This window comes from Corvus moneduloides, chromosome Z (assembly GCF_009650955.1).
Source record: "Corvus moneduloides isolate bCorMon1 chromosome Z, bCorMon1.pri, whole genome shotgun sequence".
In the NCBI taxonomy this organism is placed as follows: Eukaryota; Metazoa; Chordata; class Aves; order Passeriformes; family Corvidae; genus Corvus; species Corvus moneduloides.
Genome location: NC_045511.1, coordinates 39197703 through 39211950, shown reverse-complemented (window position 1 = coordinate 39211950; position 14248 = coordinate 39197703). Strand labels below are relative to the sequence as shown.

At 37.7% G+C, this 14248-nt stretch overlaps 1 protein-coding gene across 7 annotated transcripts in view; it reads left to right on the top strand.

The window, feature by feature from the left end:
- NTRK2 (neurotrophic receptor tyrosine kinase 2) overlaps positions 1 to 14248 on the top strand; it is a 201040-nt gene that overhangs the window by 36834 nt on the left and 149958 nt on the right. For all 7 annotated transcript variants that reach the window (XM_032096321.1, XM_032096328.1, XM_032096322.1 and 4 more), the window contains exons 6-8: positions 5101 to 5237; positions 8230 to 8362; positions 9858 to 10157. In XM_032096321.1, the coding sequence (XP_031952212.1) occupies positions 5101 to 5237; positions 8230 to 8362; positions 9858 to 10157 (570 nt within the window). The remainder of the gene's footprint in view (positions 1 to 5100; positions 5238 to 8229; positions 8363 to 9857; positions 10158 to 14248) is intronic.

Below are 14248 nucleotides of genomic sequence, written 5' to 3'. Positions count from 1 at the left end.
TTTCTGTACATTGATACAACCTGTTTTGAGCCAGTAAGACCTCTGCAATTTGCAGATCCGTATGACAGTTCATAACAAATTGTGCTGTCAACCATCCCATTTTCAGGCTCCAGACAGTGCAAGTAGTGGTTGTTACCAGGCTGTACTGTAGTGATGTGTAATTAGTCGTATGTTTTCTCCCGAGAGTGAAAAAGCCAATCCAGGAGAACCAAGACCCTAGACTGAATTGGAACCTTGTGTGAGGAAAGTAGGCTGATTTGAACCACGGTAACCTAAGAATTGCAGTGGATATTTTATAAATCAGTGGTTCTGGTAGTCTGCCTTGAATGGTTTGGTTTTATAGATGATTGCTGCCTCAGTATTAATTTAATCATTCTGTGTCTGATATATTTGTTTAAAAGATGGTTAAGGATTTCAGGTAAGGATTAAAATTACCTGGTTAAAAATCAGATGCAGAAAAAAAATTGTCGTTTTTTCTTGTTCTTATCACACAACAAATTGACCTCCAAAAGCATGCCAAACAAAAAGAAGATGCCATGGGCCACATTGAAAACCATTTAGTGACACTGTCATGTCTAGACTCCTGAGAGTTTGTTGAGAGGCTGATGAAAATCAGGGACTTAGTGTGCAAAGGATGGCATAAATGAATGCAATATTGAATTTACAGTATTCTCTCAGGTACTAATTCTTTCATCATGTAATTTCTTAGGTATTAGTGAGGCTAATTGACCATATTGGGAGAATTTTTGAAGGTTTTTCAGCAGCTGAACAAATCCCAGAACTGAACAGGTGAAAGTTGAAGCAGAAAAAGTGAATCTGGTACTAATTTTGTAAACATTTTTGTAACTGCAGATAGTGAAACACTGTCTTTGGTGTAATGATGAATTTGCTTCTTCTGGCTTAAGACTGCCTTCTTTTAAAAGTTTCTTAAGTATACTGGCTAAAGTATTCTTGGTGCTAAGAGCTGAGTTACAGACTAGAGTTTTTATTTCTCTATTAGATCATATCCTTCAGCTTTCAGTGACAGTCTGGCTCTAGGAAGGCCAGTTTAAGTTTTCTGTAGAAAGTAATAAGTAGCAGCATGAAGACTTGGTAAGCCCTCTAGAAATTTAGGCACATTCATTTTGTTAATTTCCGTTGACAGTTGTGTAGCCAAATGTAGTAGTAATCTTTGAAAATGGCATCCAAGTGTTGGTTTTGTGGTTGCTGAAATCCCAGCTGTGCACAGGGAAGATGTGAGTCATTCACTAGTGATGCTTGACAGTTGCACTGTCTGATGGCTTCAGGCCAGCCTTTTGCACTAGTGATGGTCTGTGAAGGTAAATGCCCCCCCACAAACCCTACTTAAAGGAGTGTTTGTTTCTCCTAAAGCATGAGATGGTATTTGGAGAGACTCAGCTGACATAAATGAGTTTGTCCTGCTTGTCTCTAGTTCTTTCTAGTTGTGCTGGGGTGAGGGAAGTGACTGCTTATTCTAATCCAGAGCTGCCTATTCCTAGGAATAAAGTGTAATCACATTGAATATGAGAAAATTCATTCTGTATGCAGTGAAAGCACATAGCTGTTATATACCAGTGCATAATAAGACACGTGGATTTTAGTGTATGCTTTCATCTCTTGAACTGTGTTACTCTCTACATTACACTTTAAACTTCTCAGTAGCAGATTCTGTCCTGCCATTTTTGTAGAGATTGAAAAGCTTTGAATAGATTAATGACAAGAAAGGAATTGAAAAGCAAAACAAGGTGGTCTTTTAAAAAGATCATTCAGAAATTCTCTTTACTCTGTTCCACCAAAACAGGAGAGTACTGAATAAATTTGAATGTCAGTGAGAAATTCCAGAATTGGTAAAAGAGAATGGCTCTTGTATACAGCCTGCAAAACTCATTGCTGCAGAAGGTTAAGGCCAAGAATATAGCAAACTTGAAAAATCAATCGGATACTAGCAGGGTTATTGCTGATATCCAGAGTTATAATAATTAATTCTATCAAAGTTTGGAACAGAGATTATGTTTCAAGCTTTGGGGCATGGAGTAATCTGTCTGACAGATATCAAGATGAAACTTGTGGAAAGATGATGTCATGTCTACCTTGTATGGCCCTTTATGCTGCAGTCTAATCTTACTATGCTGGCAGTATACAAAAGTATTTGAGTATGCTATCTGATTGTATCAACTGCTGTTGTCCTTTAAAATGTACATCCCTATCAACAAAAGAGATAACCATCTAAAACACTGTATTTAACCAAAATAACTCAGGAGTAAAGGCAGCGTGGTTGGATATCTCTGTAGTGCTATAAGAGTCAAAGTGCTACTGGCCAGTATAAATGGTCTCACAATACACTGAACATACAAACTGAACATGTGTGTATGTTAAGGTACATTGTGGTTTTTTTAAAATACAGTTTTTTTCAGTACAGGTTTTGCTGCTTAGGGTCATGGCTTTGCTGGTAAAGGCAATATATCCCATGTCTAGCTGAGGCCTTATGTGACTGTCTTGCTTTTCCCAAATAGAGGCACATCTCAATTAGTGTGGATTCTGCTGTGGAGTAGTCTGGGTGCCACTGGAAATAAAAGCAAAATTAGCTTGCAGTTAAAGCACACTATCTCAATATATCTAACCAGAAAAAAACTCCCAAGACAATTCTTGTGTTTTTCACCTGTCTTATGACTGGGAAAAAGAGTAAAAGAAAACACACACAAAAATGTTTTTTCTAATCTATTCTATTTCTAATTCTAACTCTAGTCCATTCCATTCCGTTCCATTTGTACTTTTTTAGGTGCAGGGGCCTTGCAGCTGGTTTTTAGTATAATTTTACAATTGTACAGAATAATAAGCACTGTTATTTTGTAGCCTTCTGGCAGGATACAGCATGATGTAGCTGTTTCCATTGGAGATGTAACACCAACATGACATGTGCAGACTTGTGCAGATAAGCAGAACTAGATCTAGTTTTGGATGTGAACCAGAGCCAATACCAGAGGAATTAAACTTCAGTTGCTTATACTATAAATAAACACATTGCAGGAAGAAGTTGTCTCAAAACTTAACAGCTATTAAAGGAGAGCTCTAAGGGACCAAAGTTGCTTTTAATTTTGCTTGCATGAGAGGTTTCACATGAAATGATGTGTTAGTAGGAGCTGTGCCAGTTTGCACAGTGAAATGCTAACCTATCATGTAGACCTTGTCCCAAGTGCTAGGGTCAAGAAGAGTGGGGAAATTTATTCTCTTTGCATGTTCAGGTCTGGCAAGAGTAATTGGATCAGTATTCAGAGATGTTGTGGAAGTGTAACTTTATAAAGCAAATTATCTCATTACTTCTCTCCTTGTTCACTAACTAGCATAATTAATATCCAAATGTTCACTAAGATTAGTTATATTTCCTGCTCAGCTAGTTGACAGACACTTGTGAGATTTGAATTCGCAGCAGGCTAGAGCAGATGGCTACCTTCGCTAACAGATTACTGCATCAAGGCATACAAACTCTCCAGCTCTGTCTCAATAAACTTCAACACATGATTTATAAAGTGAACATAATAGAAGAAATCCATGATGCCTATAATGGGAATCATATTACTGCACTACTTAAAACACTGTGAGAATTGCCTGAGCCGTTATCGTATACTTGTGCTGATCTTCAAATCTTATTAGGCAAGAAAGCATTGTCTGGAAAATTATTTCTCTTCTTTTCCATATTGCTTCCTCTCAGTTATTTTTTTATTGAACTAATTAAAGGGAGGTTTCCAATACATCTAGCTTCTGTTGAACCTCCAGCAAACATATGAATGTGTTCACAGTGATTTGATAGTTATTTATTTGTTTTGGAACTTTTACATAAAGAAAAATATCTGATAAACTTCTATATCATCAAGCCCATGATGAAACTGCTGTAGTCTCAACTAAAAAGCAAAACCAAAGAGAGCTGTTGTTTCAGGAAAAGAAAATTCATTGCAAGATCATGCATAAATGTCCTGCACAGCAGATAAACTTGACTAGTTGAGATGATAAATTGCAAGTAAAATTTTCCTGGAACAGTTGATGTGAAATGCCTCATAAAGGAGACCAAGACTCTTTACAGAGTGTACCAGCTTCAAATGATGGCATAGTATCTTTTAAGAAAGATGTTATTTATAGAATGGTGCATAATTATTTGCTACATAAATAAATATGAAATGTGAGTTCCTCTGTCCCTGAAATCTACTGATACTGCTTGTATTATTTTGGAGAGGGTCAGTGTATAATTCCATGTGTTTTTGTAAACATTCAGCATAAATTTACTCTCTGGGAGGCTCCCGTTGCTTCGGGTCCCTTAGAATGAGGCACTGAGTGATTTATAGTTCTGTAAGATGGACAGGGAGTCCTGATTCTTGTAAAAATTGGTCTTGTTTCCTGATGAGTGCTACAATCTCACTGCTTTCCTGCTTTCCTGAGAGCAATAGAAAAGTCAGCTGAGGTGCCTTGAGTAGAACTCCGTGCAATTTCTAACCCTCTCTTCTGTCCTTTCTCTTCTCTAGTTCAATCTGTTAAGAGCTCTGTTTCCCCTCACTTTGAGCTTAAGATCTAGGTTTTTCCCTGCTCTCTGGGCTGTGTCTCTGTATGAGAGGGAGGGCTGCGGTCTTGTGGGATACGGGGAGGTAATGGGATTTTCCTGTTAGTGTTGTGGAGAACAGAGGAAATACCACAACGTCAGTGGAACATAGAGGTTGCTTTGCAGCTGTTATAAAGAGACAGATACAATTTCCAGTTTAAAAGAGTAAAGGAAGAGGGTTTTTTTTCATTTTGAAGTTAAAAACTGAAGTTCGCATAATTTCTAATTTCTGTTTGTGACATATATTCCTATATAATTAACTAGTTAATATATTTCCACATGCAGTAATGTTTTCTTAGGATGTGAAGCAGAGGCGATGCAGAAAATACATAGCAGCTAAAGATCGTAGTTGTATATTTCCAAAGATGCTGTTTGTACTGTCTGAATGGTACTGACTACAGTGAATATTTGATGTAGTGCTTGCATTTATATGGCTTTCTTAGAGTTGCATGGCATCTATTCTGTCAAATACAAATACATGTTGGATTATTGTGTTGTTGTTCCTATCATAGACTTGCCCTCAGCAAACCTAAGCAGTTACAACATCACCGTGGTGGAAGGAAAGAGCATCACGTTGTACTGTGATACGACTGGTGGGCCACCCCCAAATGTGTCCTGGGTGGTAACTAATCTTGTTTCAAACCATGAGGTAAGTTTTATATTCAGATACATGACAATTCAGGTGATACCTGCTGAAGGATGGAATGAAGTTTCATGTCCGGCTCTAGTTAACTTTCTATTAAAAGATTAAATAGAAAATTAATGTTGGGATTACGTTTATCTTCCAGTTGCTTTCAATCCAGGATGACTGTGGCAGTGCTTTTGGGGAATGGCAGACATTTGTTTCTCAAGACTTTCATTTGCACTCTGGTTTTTTGGATGGTCACTCGTAAACAAGAGTAATGTAAATTTTCAGAAGTAATGTGAATTGGGATACTGAAACACAAGGACTTTCTTATTATCACTGATACCTGCCTACAGAGAATAAATCCAATCTATGCTGATTGTGAAAAAGACTTTGTGTTGGTAATTTTATTACATTCTCATTTCAAAATTTGGTGTGTTGGAATTTGGTTGTCAATATTTTGTGGCTTGTTTAATTTTTCTTTAACACACTTAGCAGCAACAGGAAGCCTTGAAATTGAAGATTTTTACTTAAAAGACTGTCAGGTTGGTTTTGTTTTGGTTTTGTTTTTTTAATGACATACTAATATCTTTCCTCATTGAAATCATCTAGGTGCAGAAATTTTGATTGCTGGGCTCTTTATATTTTTGGTCTCTATTGTAGACTGTGTGCTGCTTAAGTCCTTTCTGATGGAAATATTGAAAAAAGGAGGGATGTATAAGCAGGTCTTTGACATGCAGCTGCTGACTTCATAAATTGATATTATTTTACAGTAGGAAAATCCCATGTTTATTACTATTTTATGGCATTTGCTTTCCTACATTCATGGTGGTGCACTCTGCCTAAAGCTTCTTGGTCTGTACAATGTGTGGGATGTGTACTTCTAAAACTCTTCCTGCAGTGAGGAGGGGACAGGACCTCTTGGGTCTCAAAGTTTTTATATTTTCTTTCCAAAGTTCATTATATCAGGCTTGTATAGAGTTTAACTAGTCTGCCTTACATTCCAGCTTTCATAAGTAAGAGCTCTGCAGAGCTCTAGTTGTATTTTTAAAATTTTCTCTGATCTGCAAAACTCCCCAAAGGCATCAAGGCATCAGTCGTCATCAAGAACAAGAAATTAAAACAGTTTGGGGAACCTCTGCCAAGTTGTGCCCTTTTTAAAAAGCTTTTTTGTAATTTTAATTCTAGGAGCCAAAACAAATGTGGGATTTGTTTTGTGGAACTGTTCAAAAAGTGAGATCATCTAATTTTTTTAACCCTCCTATCATTGAAATGCCATGGTCAGTTTGCTTCAAGGTTTCCATGAGTATTCTCTCTATTTCCAGAGTATTCTGGCATAACTACATCATTCTATTTTAGAGGGGCTTGTAATACAACCTTAGCCGTGGAGCACAGTAGTCTTTTCAGTAGCCAAAGAGCACGAGCCTTTTAGACCTTATTTGCCATTCACAACTATCCTTTTCTATGAGTGTTGCTTTTGGTTTCTTTTCTTTTACTTCTGTATCTCAGTTTCTGCCTTCATTTTCTTCATCTTGTATGCTGCTTTTCCCTGTTTTTCTTTCTCCTGTTTTAAGAGAGACATTAGCAAAGGTTAAAACTAGACTCTACTTCTGCAGAGCTAACCTTTATGTTCTGAGTGTCTGTGTTGATGGATAGTTGGACTGATGTTGTTTAGATTCTTCTTGCTCTAGATTTCAGCCCTGAGCCTGTTTGAGCCCCTCTGCTTTCAGTCCAGCTTTGAGCAGTGCTCACCTCTGAGAATTGTGAAATAAGGAAATGTGCAAAGAGGTGTTTGCTTTTCCACCTGCCTCCCCTATTGTCACACTGAGATCAAAGGGACATTGAACTCAAGTGGAGTTATGGTGTCATCTCAAAGTTCAAAATTCCGGTTGCCCAAGACTGTATGGAGGAGTGTTCCCACATGTTCCTGTTGACTGCCACCTAAAGTTGCTGTGGTTTTACTATTAGAGTGGTTTGCTTGGTTGTGTTGTCTGTAGCACTGACATGAATGTGTACATTACAAAAAGTACCTCAAAAGTAGTTTTTAAAAATTATCATAATTATTATTTATTTTTGGAGTGTGTTTTGGTTCCTTTCCTGTTTAACGAAATAGTCTAGCTCTTTATGAAAAATTGAAGTATGGAAATAATAATTATTTGGAGATCATCTGAAGGGCCTGATTTATGAACATTAGAGTAACAATTGGCTTTGCTAGTGCTTTTTGTGGGGGGAGGGGGTAATTCAGCCATATTTGCTTAATCAGTGTGACATAGATACATATTCAGTATGTTATTTAAGCCTGTAGATAGACACTGAGCTTTCTAAGAATCAAGCTTTTTAAGAATCATCATTCTTACCTTAATTAGCCTGTTCTTAAACGCATAAAACAATACTTAGGCAATAGCTTAGCTTATGCAATTTCTTGCTTAAGGTTTCTTCAGAAAAGAAAGCTTTCAATAGAAATTTGGTTAAGAAGGAGATAGAAAACCTGTCAAGATACAGTAGGGTTCAGAAGGCAGCAGTGGAAGAGGTGTCAAGCATAAGTTTAAAGGAAAGAGAGAAAAGGATGAGTAAAGCAAGGACTGAACAGAATACAGACAGGAAGGAAAAGTTCAGCAAGAACAGACAGAGATAGACCATGGAAATCAGTCATGAAGTAGGAGAGAGGGATGAGTAAGGGTGTATGGTTAGAGGAAAAAAGCATTTGTGTAGAGGGGATAAGTGTTTAAAAAAATGCACAGACTGAAATTGACAGGGCAGAGACATGGTTGAGTGCAATGTTTGTAGCAGGACTTCGAAGCTTTGAAGCCACTGCCACTGACCGTACATGGTTCTGTACGTGTTTTATGTCTGTTTGGATAAGACACTACAATAAGGGTTTGATTAATTGTGGACAGATACAGCTAAAAGGAAGGGAAAATGAAAAATGCCATTCAGCTGTGGCCAGTAATTCCCTCCTTCTCCTTTGTTCTTAATGCTGTGGTTGACGCATACATGTTTTTCTGATCATTTATAGAGTGACACAAATAAGAACCCTGCTTCTCTCACCATCAAGAATGTTTCATCAATGGACAGTGGGCTGTCAATTTCCTGTGTAGCGGAGAACATTGTGGGAGAGGACCAAGTTTCTGCTGAGCTTACAGTATTCTGTACGTATGCAGGCCTTCATACAGACCCTCAGGCCAAACTGCATTGGGAGGAACTGTTTTGGTATTTTTTGGACGTTAAGACTGTTGAAATGAAAACCCTTAAGGCACGTGAACTATCTACTGCAGTTAATGCTAGGAATAGCCCAGTCAGTCGTTACTGCACTTATCTTTTTCGGCTCTGTATTCTGCAAAAAATGTATTGCTGACTGCTTTGTCTTCCAGTTCAAACAATCTGTAAGTAAAGGTCTGAAACCCTGAATACTGAATGACACTGTCATTGTGGGAAGGTTTGTAGTGGTGTTTATGTACATGCACACTGCCTTAGGAATTGCGAAGTGTGGATGCATCAAAACGCTAGTAGAATTCTATGAGACTACACGTGTTCAAGTTCTTATTACCTAAAACAAAAACTGCTTTGTTCAATGTTGATACAGCCAGATGTAAATTAATTTGTCATAGCTTTGAATAGTACACTTATTTCTCAGGGCCAATGAAGGCAGAAGGGGCATATAGTGTAGAGGTGCTGGCTTCTTAGATCTAAGCTCCAGGCTGAATTCATTTTGCATGAACTATACAGTATGTTTTCACAAGCTGCAACACTCTGTTTAATTGAAGATGGGAACGGAACACTTGGTAGATGGCAAACTTTGCTCAGCACGTGCTTATGACAGAGTAAACTAGAAAGATCACTCTAGATGTAGGTTTGTAGGTTGAAATTGGATATGTAATAACTATGGGAACGAACATACACTAGAAATGTTTGAACAGTGTAAATGAGATTCTGAGCTTGGCACTGTTTTGAGTGATAAAAGGGAGTGTAACTAGAAGAAATTGGATGTAGTTAGGAATAAATTTAAAGGAAAATAATGAGCAAGGTGTTGGAATAGTCTCTTGAGGGAAATAGAAGAGGCCTGTAAACTTGAGGCATTTAGCAGGTTTGAACTAGAATGAGAATATGTATAGTAGAGAATTATTTTTCCCTGACAGAAGAATCTATAGAATTAAGTAATCTGTTCTGTCTTTGATTCTGTTAAAAAAATAATCTGTAAACTTGGATTCCTAGCTGAGTGTCTTTCCAGTACTACTTGCTTTTGGCCAACTTTTAAATATTTTCAATACTATTGTCTTCCTTCAGCACTCCTGTGCAGTTTTTTCAGCAAAGTAAAGCCAAAATGTCTCTGTCCTTCTTCTAAGTGATCCAGTAACTGAAGTTCCCACACCTGACACGTTTTAAATGATTTAACACATTTTCAGTCTAGTCTGTTTTGTTTCTTTCTAAAGAGCGGCTTGAGTTCAGCATAGTACTCTAGGCAGAGCAGGTAGGTTCCTGTGTGAGTATCCTTCAAATGGGTACCATTCCATCTAGTAACATACTTTTGTACTGACAAATGAAAAATACTTCCATGATAACTTGGGAGGGAGGGAGGAAGAGAAGGAAGGGAGGAAGGACGTGTTCAGAATATTCTGATGTTCTTCACTCTTTTTTCCAATACAGTTGCACCAAATATCACATTTATTGAATCTCCAACCCCGGACCACCACTGGTGTATTCCATTCACTGTGAAAGGGAACCCTAAGCCCACATTGCAGTGGTTCTATGAAGGAGCTGTACTGAATGAGTCTGAATACATCTGTACTAAAATACACGTTATCAATCAAAGTGAATACCATGGCTGCCTTCAGCTGGACAATCCTACACACCTGAATAATGGTGCTTATACCTTACTGGCAAAGAATGATTATGGAGAGGATGAAAAACGGGTTGATGCTCATTTCATGTCAGTGCCTGGAGATGGTGAGTGTAGTTTTTTTTTAATGTTAGCAATTGCAAATTGATGAAAGTGGTGAAATAGTGGTTTTGGGCAGTTTTAACTATTTTGGGGGAAGCTTCTTATAAGACTTCTTTTTCTCTGAATGATTGTCTTCAATATTACTTGTAAAATAATGTTTTTCTTGAGCATTTTCTTCTCGTTTATTGCCTCTCAAGGGAGGCCATGCCAGTGCTCTGTAAATCTTCCCTTTGTGTTACCATCCTCGCTGCCAGCCAAGGCTAATGAAAAGTTGCTGTTTCTAAAGTTTTCCCAAGCCTCAGTTGTTTTCCTGAAAAGCGCTGAGTTCCAGTTCAGCAACTCTGTAACTTGCTGCACTGCATATGAATTGAACTAGGCAGTGTATTCAAGGATGGGGGGATGTAGCATCTAGTGCCTTGTTGTGAAATTGATAGTGCAGTAAAGTGAGTTCTTGATAATATGTTGTTTATAGGACACCAGAGGGAACTAGGGAGAAAACAAGTAACCCAGGGGGAAGGATGGGCAAGGTCTCAGGTCTTAACAGGCATTTTGATGGCCAGTTGCCATTTGTCTAGGTGGAGGCTGGGCACCTACGTTGCTAGGAGTATCAGTGTTCAAGATGGTTGCACCTTCAGTTGCTCTAAAGATTCCCCCTCGCCCTTTATAAATACTGTGTGGGCAGGCTCAAGGTGGACTAGCTCATTGAATTGCAGGGACAGCTGTAAGTGATTGATGTTCACTGTGGTTTGATCTTTTCCCACGTCTTCAAAACCATACATGAAGTGGCTGTAATAACAGTCACTGTATGTGTAAGCATATTGGAGTGTGTGGAAAAAACTCTGAGTAGACCTTGCACGTTTGGAGTAGAAATATAAGTTGTGATTTTGTGCAGATAATTGCACAGTCATACCTCAAAATATGAGATTGTATGTTTTGTTGGCTTTTTGACCATGTGCTATAAATAGTTGCCTTCTTTTTTTTGAACAGCAGTGTGCTGTTATGTTATCTGATGGGAAAAAAAAGTGGTGAATATTTAAATTCTCTTCCTACATCTCAGGCTACAGACCATGAAAATATGGTCAGTATTTAATCTTTTCCCTTTCAGCTCAGTTTGCTGTAGGGAGAGAGGTGGTAAGTCTTTTGCTTTCCCATCATTAGGAGAAGATGAAGAGCTGATAAAACCAGGCTGTGCTTACTCCTTCTGTGCTTACTGCTTCTCTCCTGCTTTTTCTCTGGAGTTCTTCCTTGAAGAGACTCACTACAGAAACATGCCATGGTTTCAGCTACTGGTGTCCCCTAATACTGCATTATAACTGTTCAGGAAAACAGTTCACCTCATGGATGTTTTGTGTACAGTGGGAGTTCTCTTACACCCTGAGTATTTAATATGAACCCGGCTTAATTTTCTAACAGAGTATGAGCTACCTCTAATACATAAGGTGATCTTACCATTTTTTTTGTCTTTGATCCAAGTCCCCTTTCCTGTCATGTTTTTCCTTTATGCTTCTGTCCACAGTAAATAGAACTGTAGCTATCCTCTAAATTACAAAGAAAACATGGTTTATTTGTTCCATCCCTTTTATATTCCTATGGAATCTAAGTCTACCAATATAAACTGCACTGTGTTCTTTAAGCATTTCCCAAGATCTGTGGTGGAGTAAGCCTCACAAAAAGAGTATAGAGGAAATGGGACTGTGTAGAGACAGGATGTAACTGCATTAGAAATTAGTTCATGCACAGTGGATGGCACCAAACCAGTCTTAAAAATTAACAACAGGGGAAATGGCTTATCTACTTAGCCTCCTCAATATTGTTTTTAGTTTTCTCCTGCAAGAATCATGGCATTGAGCTTGAGAAAACATCACAACATTGTTGTCTCCTCCACTGAAGCTCACATAAAAGCAAATGCATCATATTACAATTCTTGTTCTATACTATTGCTATTTAAAGCACTGTCAGGCTTTTTCAAATCCTTAAAAGGCTTTTCAGTGCTGCCGTTACTGTGTGGTTTCTTCTTTTGGCCCACACATTGTACACTGAAGCATAATGACTAAGGCCCACACCCTGGTATTATGTTCATTTTCATGTGTTCATGGCTGAATTAAATGCCAGTCCTGATGTTTCGTGGGGCGGGGTACACTCGCTGAGCTTTAAACTGATTCTCTGGTTATTGCATCACTTGGCCAAATGCTCTGAAGATAAAAAAACCCGAAAATTTAAAAAATCCCCTCGCCCATAATCCATATGTCTACCCAAAGTAAATGCATGTAAGTCTGAAGCATGTTCTCCATCAAAAGTGTAATATTCCACTTTCAGATTTGGGTCAAACATGATGACGATATGATTTGTACTAAGATGCTCCCAACTTTCAGCGTGCTGCTTGAAGAACTTTTTATCACTAGTCTTAGGATGCAGGCGTGAAAGAGAGGAAACCACAGACCACAGTGGGATTTTGATTGTGTTGATGATGCCCAAGTTAATGTTGTAAATTAAGAATTTGTTTTAAATGTGAAAACCTGGAAGAATAAATTTCATGTTTTGCTAGCTGAATTTTTAAGTGCCTTTAGTCTGCTAATGTTCTTGGTTTCCAATTCTTGCTGAGAGTGATTTGATTATTTGAGACTAACTGCAATAAAGTGTAAGCAAGAAATGGTCATGGTTTGTTTTGGAGGCTGTTCTCATAGTTGATCCAAAATGGCTAATGAATATGGGAGAGATTTTTACCAATAATAGATATTTTTAATTAAGCTTATTCATCTACTAACTCTCTACATGAAATTCAGCTGAAGGAATCCAAGTCACATATACCTTGTCAAAGTAAAAGAATATGCTAAATACACCTTAGAAGTAGCATATTCCTTGCGCAGCATAACATGCTTTTTGCGTAAGTATGTTTTTTTGGATTGAGTCTTTTGCTGCTGCTTTATTTTGAAAATGTCAAATTTATAAAGAAAGAAGGAAACAATCCAAGTGTAGTTGATGTAGTTTGTAAAGATGAGTGAATAGTGTGTCTTTTGATAGCTCATTTACTCAACAACCTCTTCTAATGGGGACCAAAACAATGGTGCCATTCTGTACTTGGCCTTGAAAATAATTGTGTGTAAACGGGCAAAATGACTGTGGTGAAGTTTCATTTTAAAATAACTTCAACTGATGATTAGGTAGGTATGTTTTTATGTGCTAAGTAGAAGAAGTAATACTAAACAGAAGTTTGGGGGTTGTCCACCATCTTGATTTTTGTAGCTTTATTTGAAGTGTTTAGTTATATAAAAGGTATTTGAATGGAGTTACTGCCTTCTTATTTTATATGTCTGGGAGGAGTTAGAGTTCTACTAACCTTCTTAGTTTGTTCCCATTCCAGTGAATAGAAACAAAAATGTTGACATGTAACTCAGAAATAAAGGACTGGGAGATTTTTTGTTGGTTAAGGTTTTCTTTCCACTTCAGATTACAGAAGGTGAGTTAGAAATACTATATTTAAGTGGTTGGATGTTCTACACTTGGAAAACTGAATCCATGAACTTTTGTGGACAAAAATCTGTGGTCAGGTTACTTGAGGATAGATAGTCAGGCTTTCTTCACTGGTTATTTATTTCTGCTGATTGACATGACAGTTTTCATGGGGTCTATTGACATGTATCCCCGATTACTGGAATATCTTCAAGTGCATTTAAAAATAAGCCTAATTATCTGCTGCCATTCTACAAACAGGTTGCAACTGGTGTTTTCAGCACAGGTTCTCTTGCTGTTAACACTGATGTTCTGCTCTTACTTCACTGTGGCATGACCATATGCCAGTGTAGTGCCACTGCTATGGATTTACTGTATAGTAATATAAAGAGAATTATATTTCTTGAAGTTGGATTAATCTTTAGAGTTTTTACTTACTTGTTAATTTTATTTCCAAACCTGCAAAAAGAGAGAGAAAAAATATGGAAGAGGTAACTATAAGCCTACTACATAAGCTGTGCTAGAAATACATTATAGATCAGAATGCATGGGTATGTTCAAATACAACAGGAGTATCTTTCCAAGCATGAATAATGTAACAGTTCACTAATTTCTGTGGGCGTTCTGTGCATTTTACTCACATACG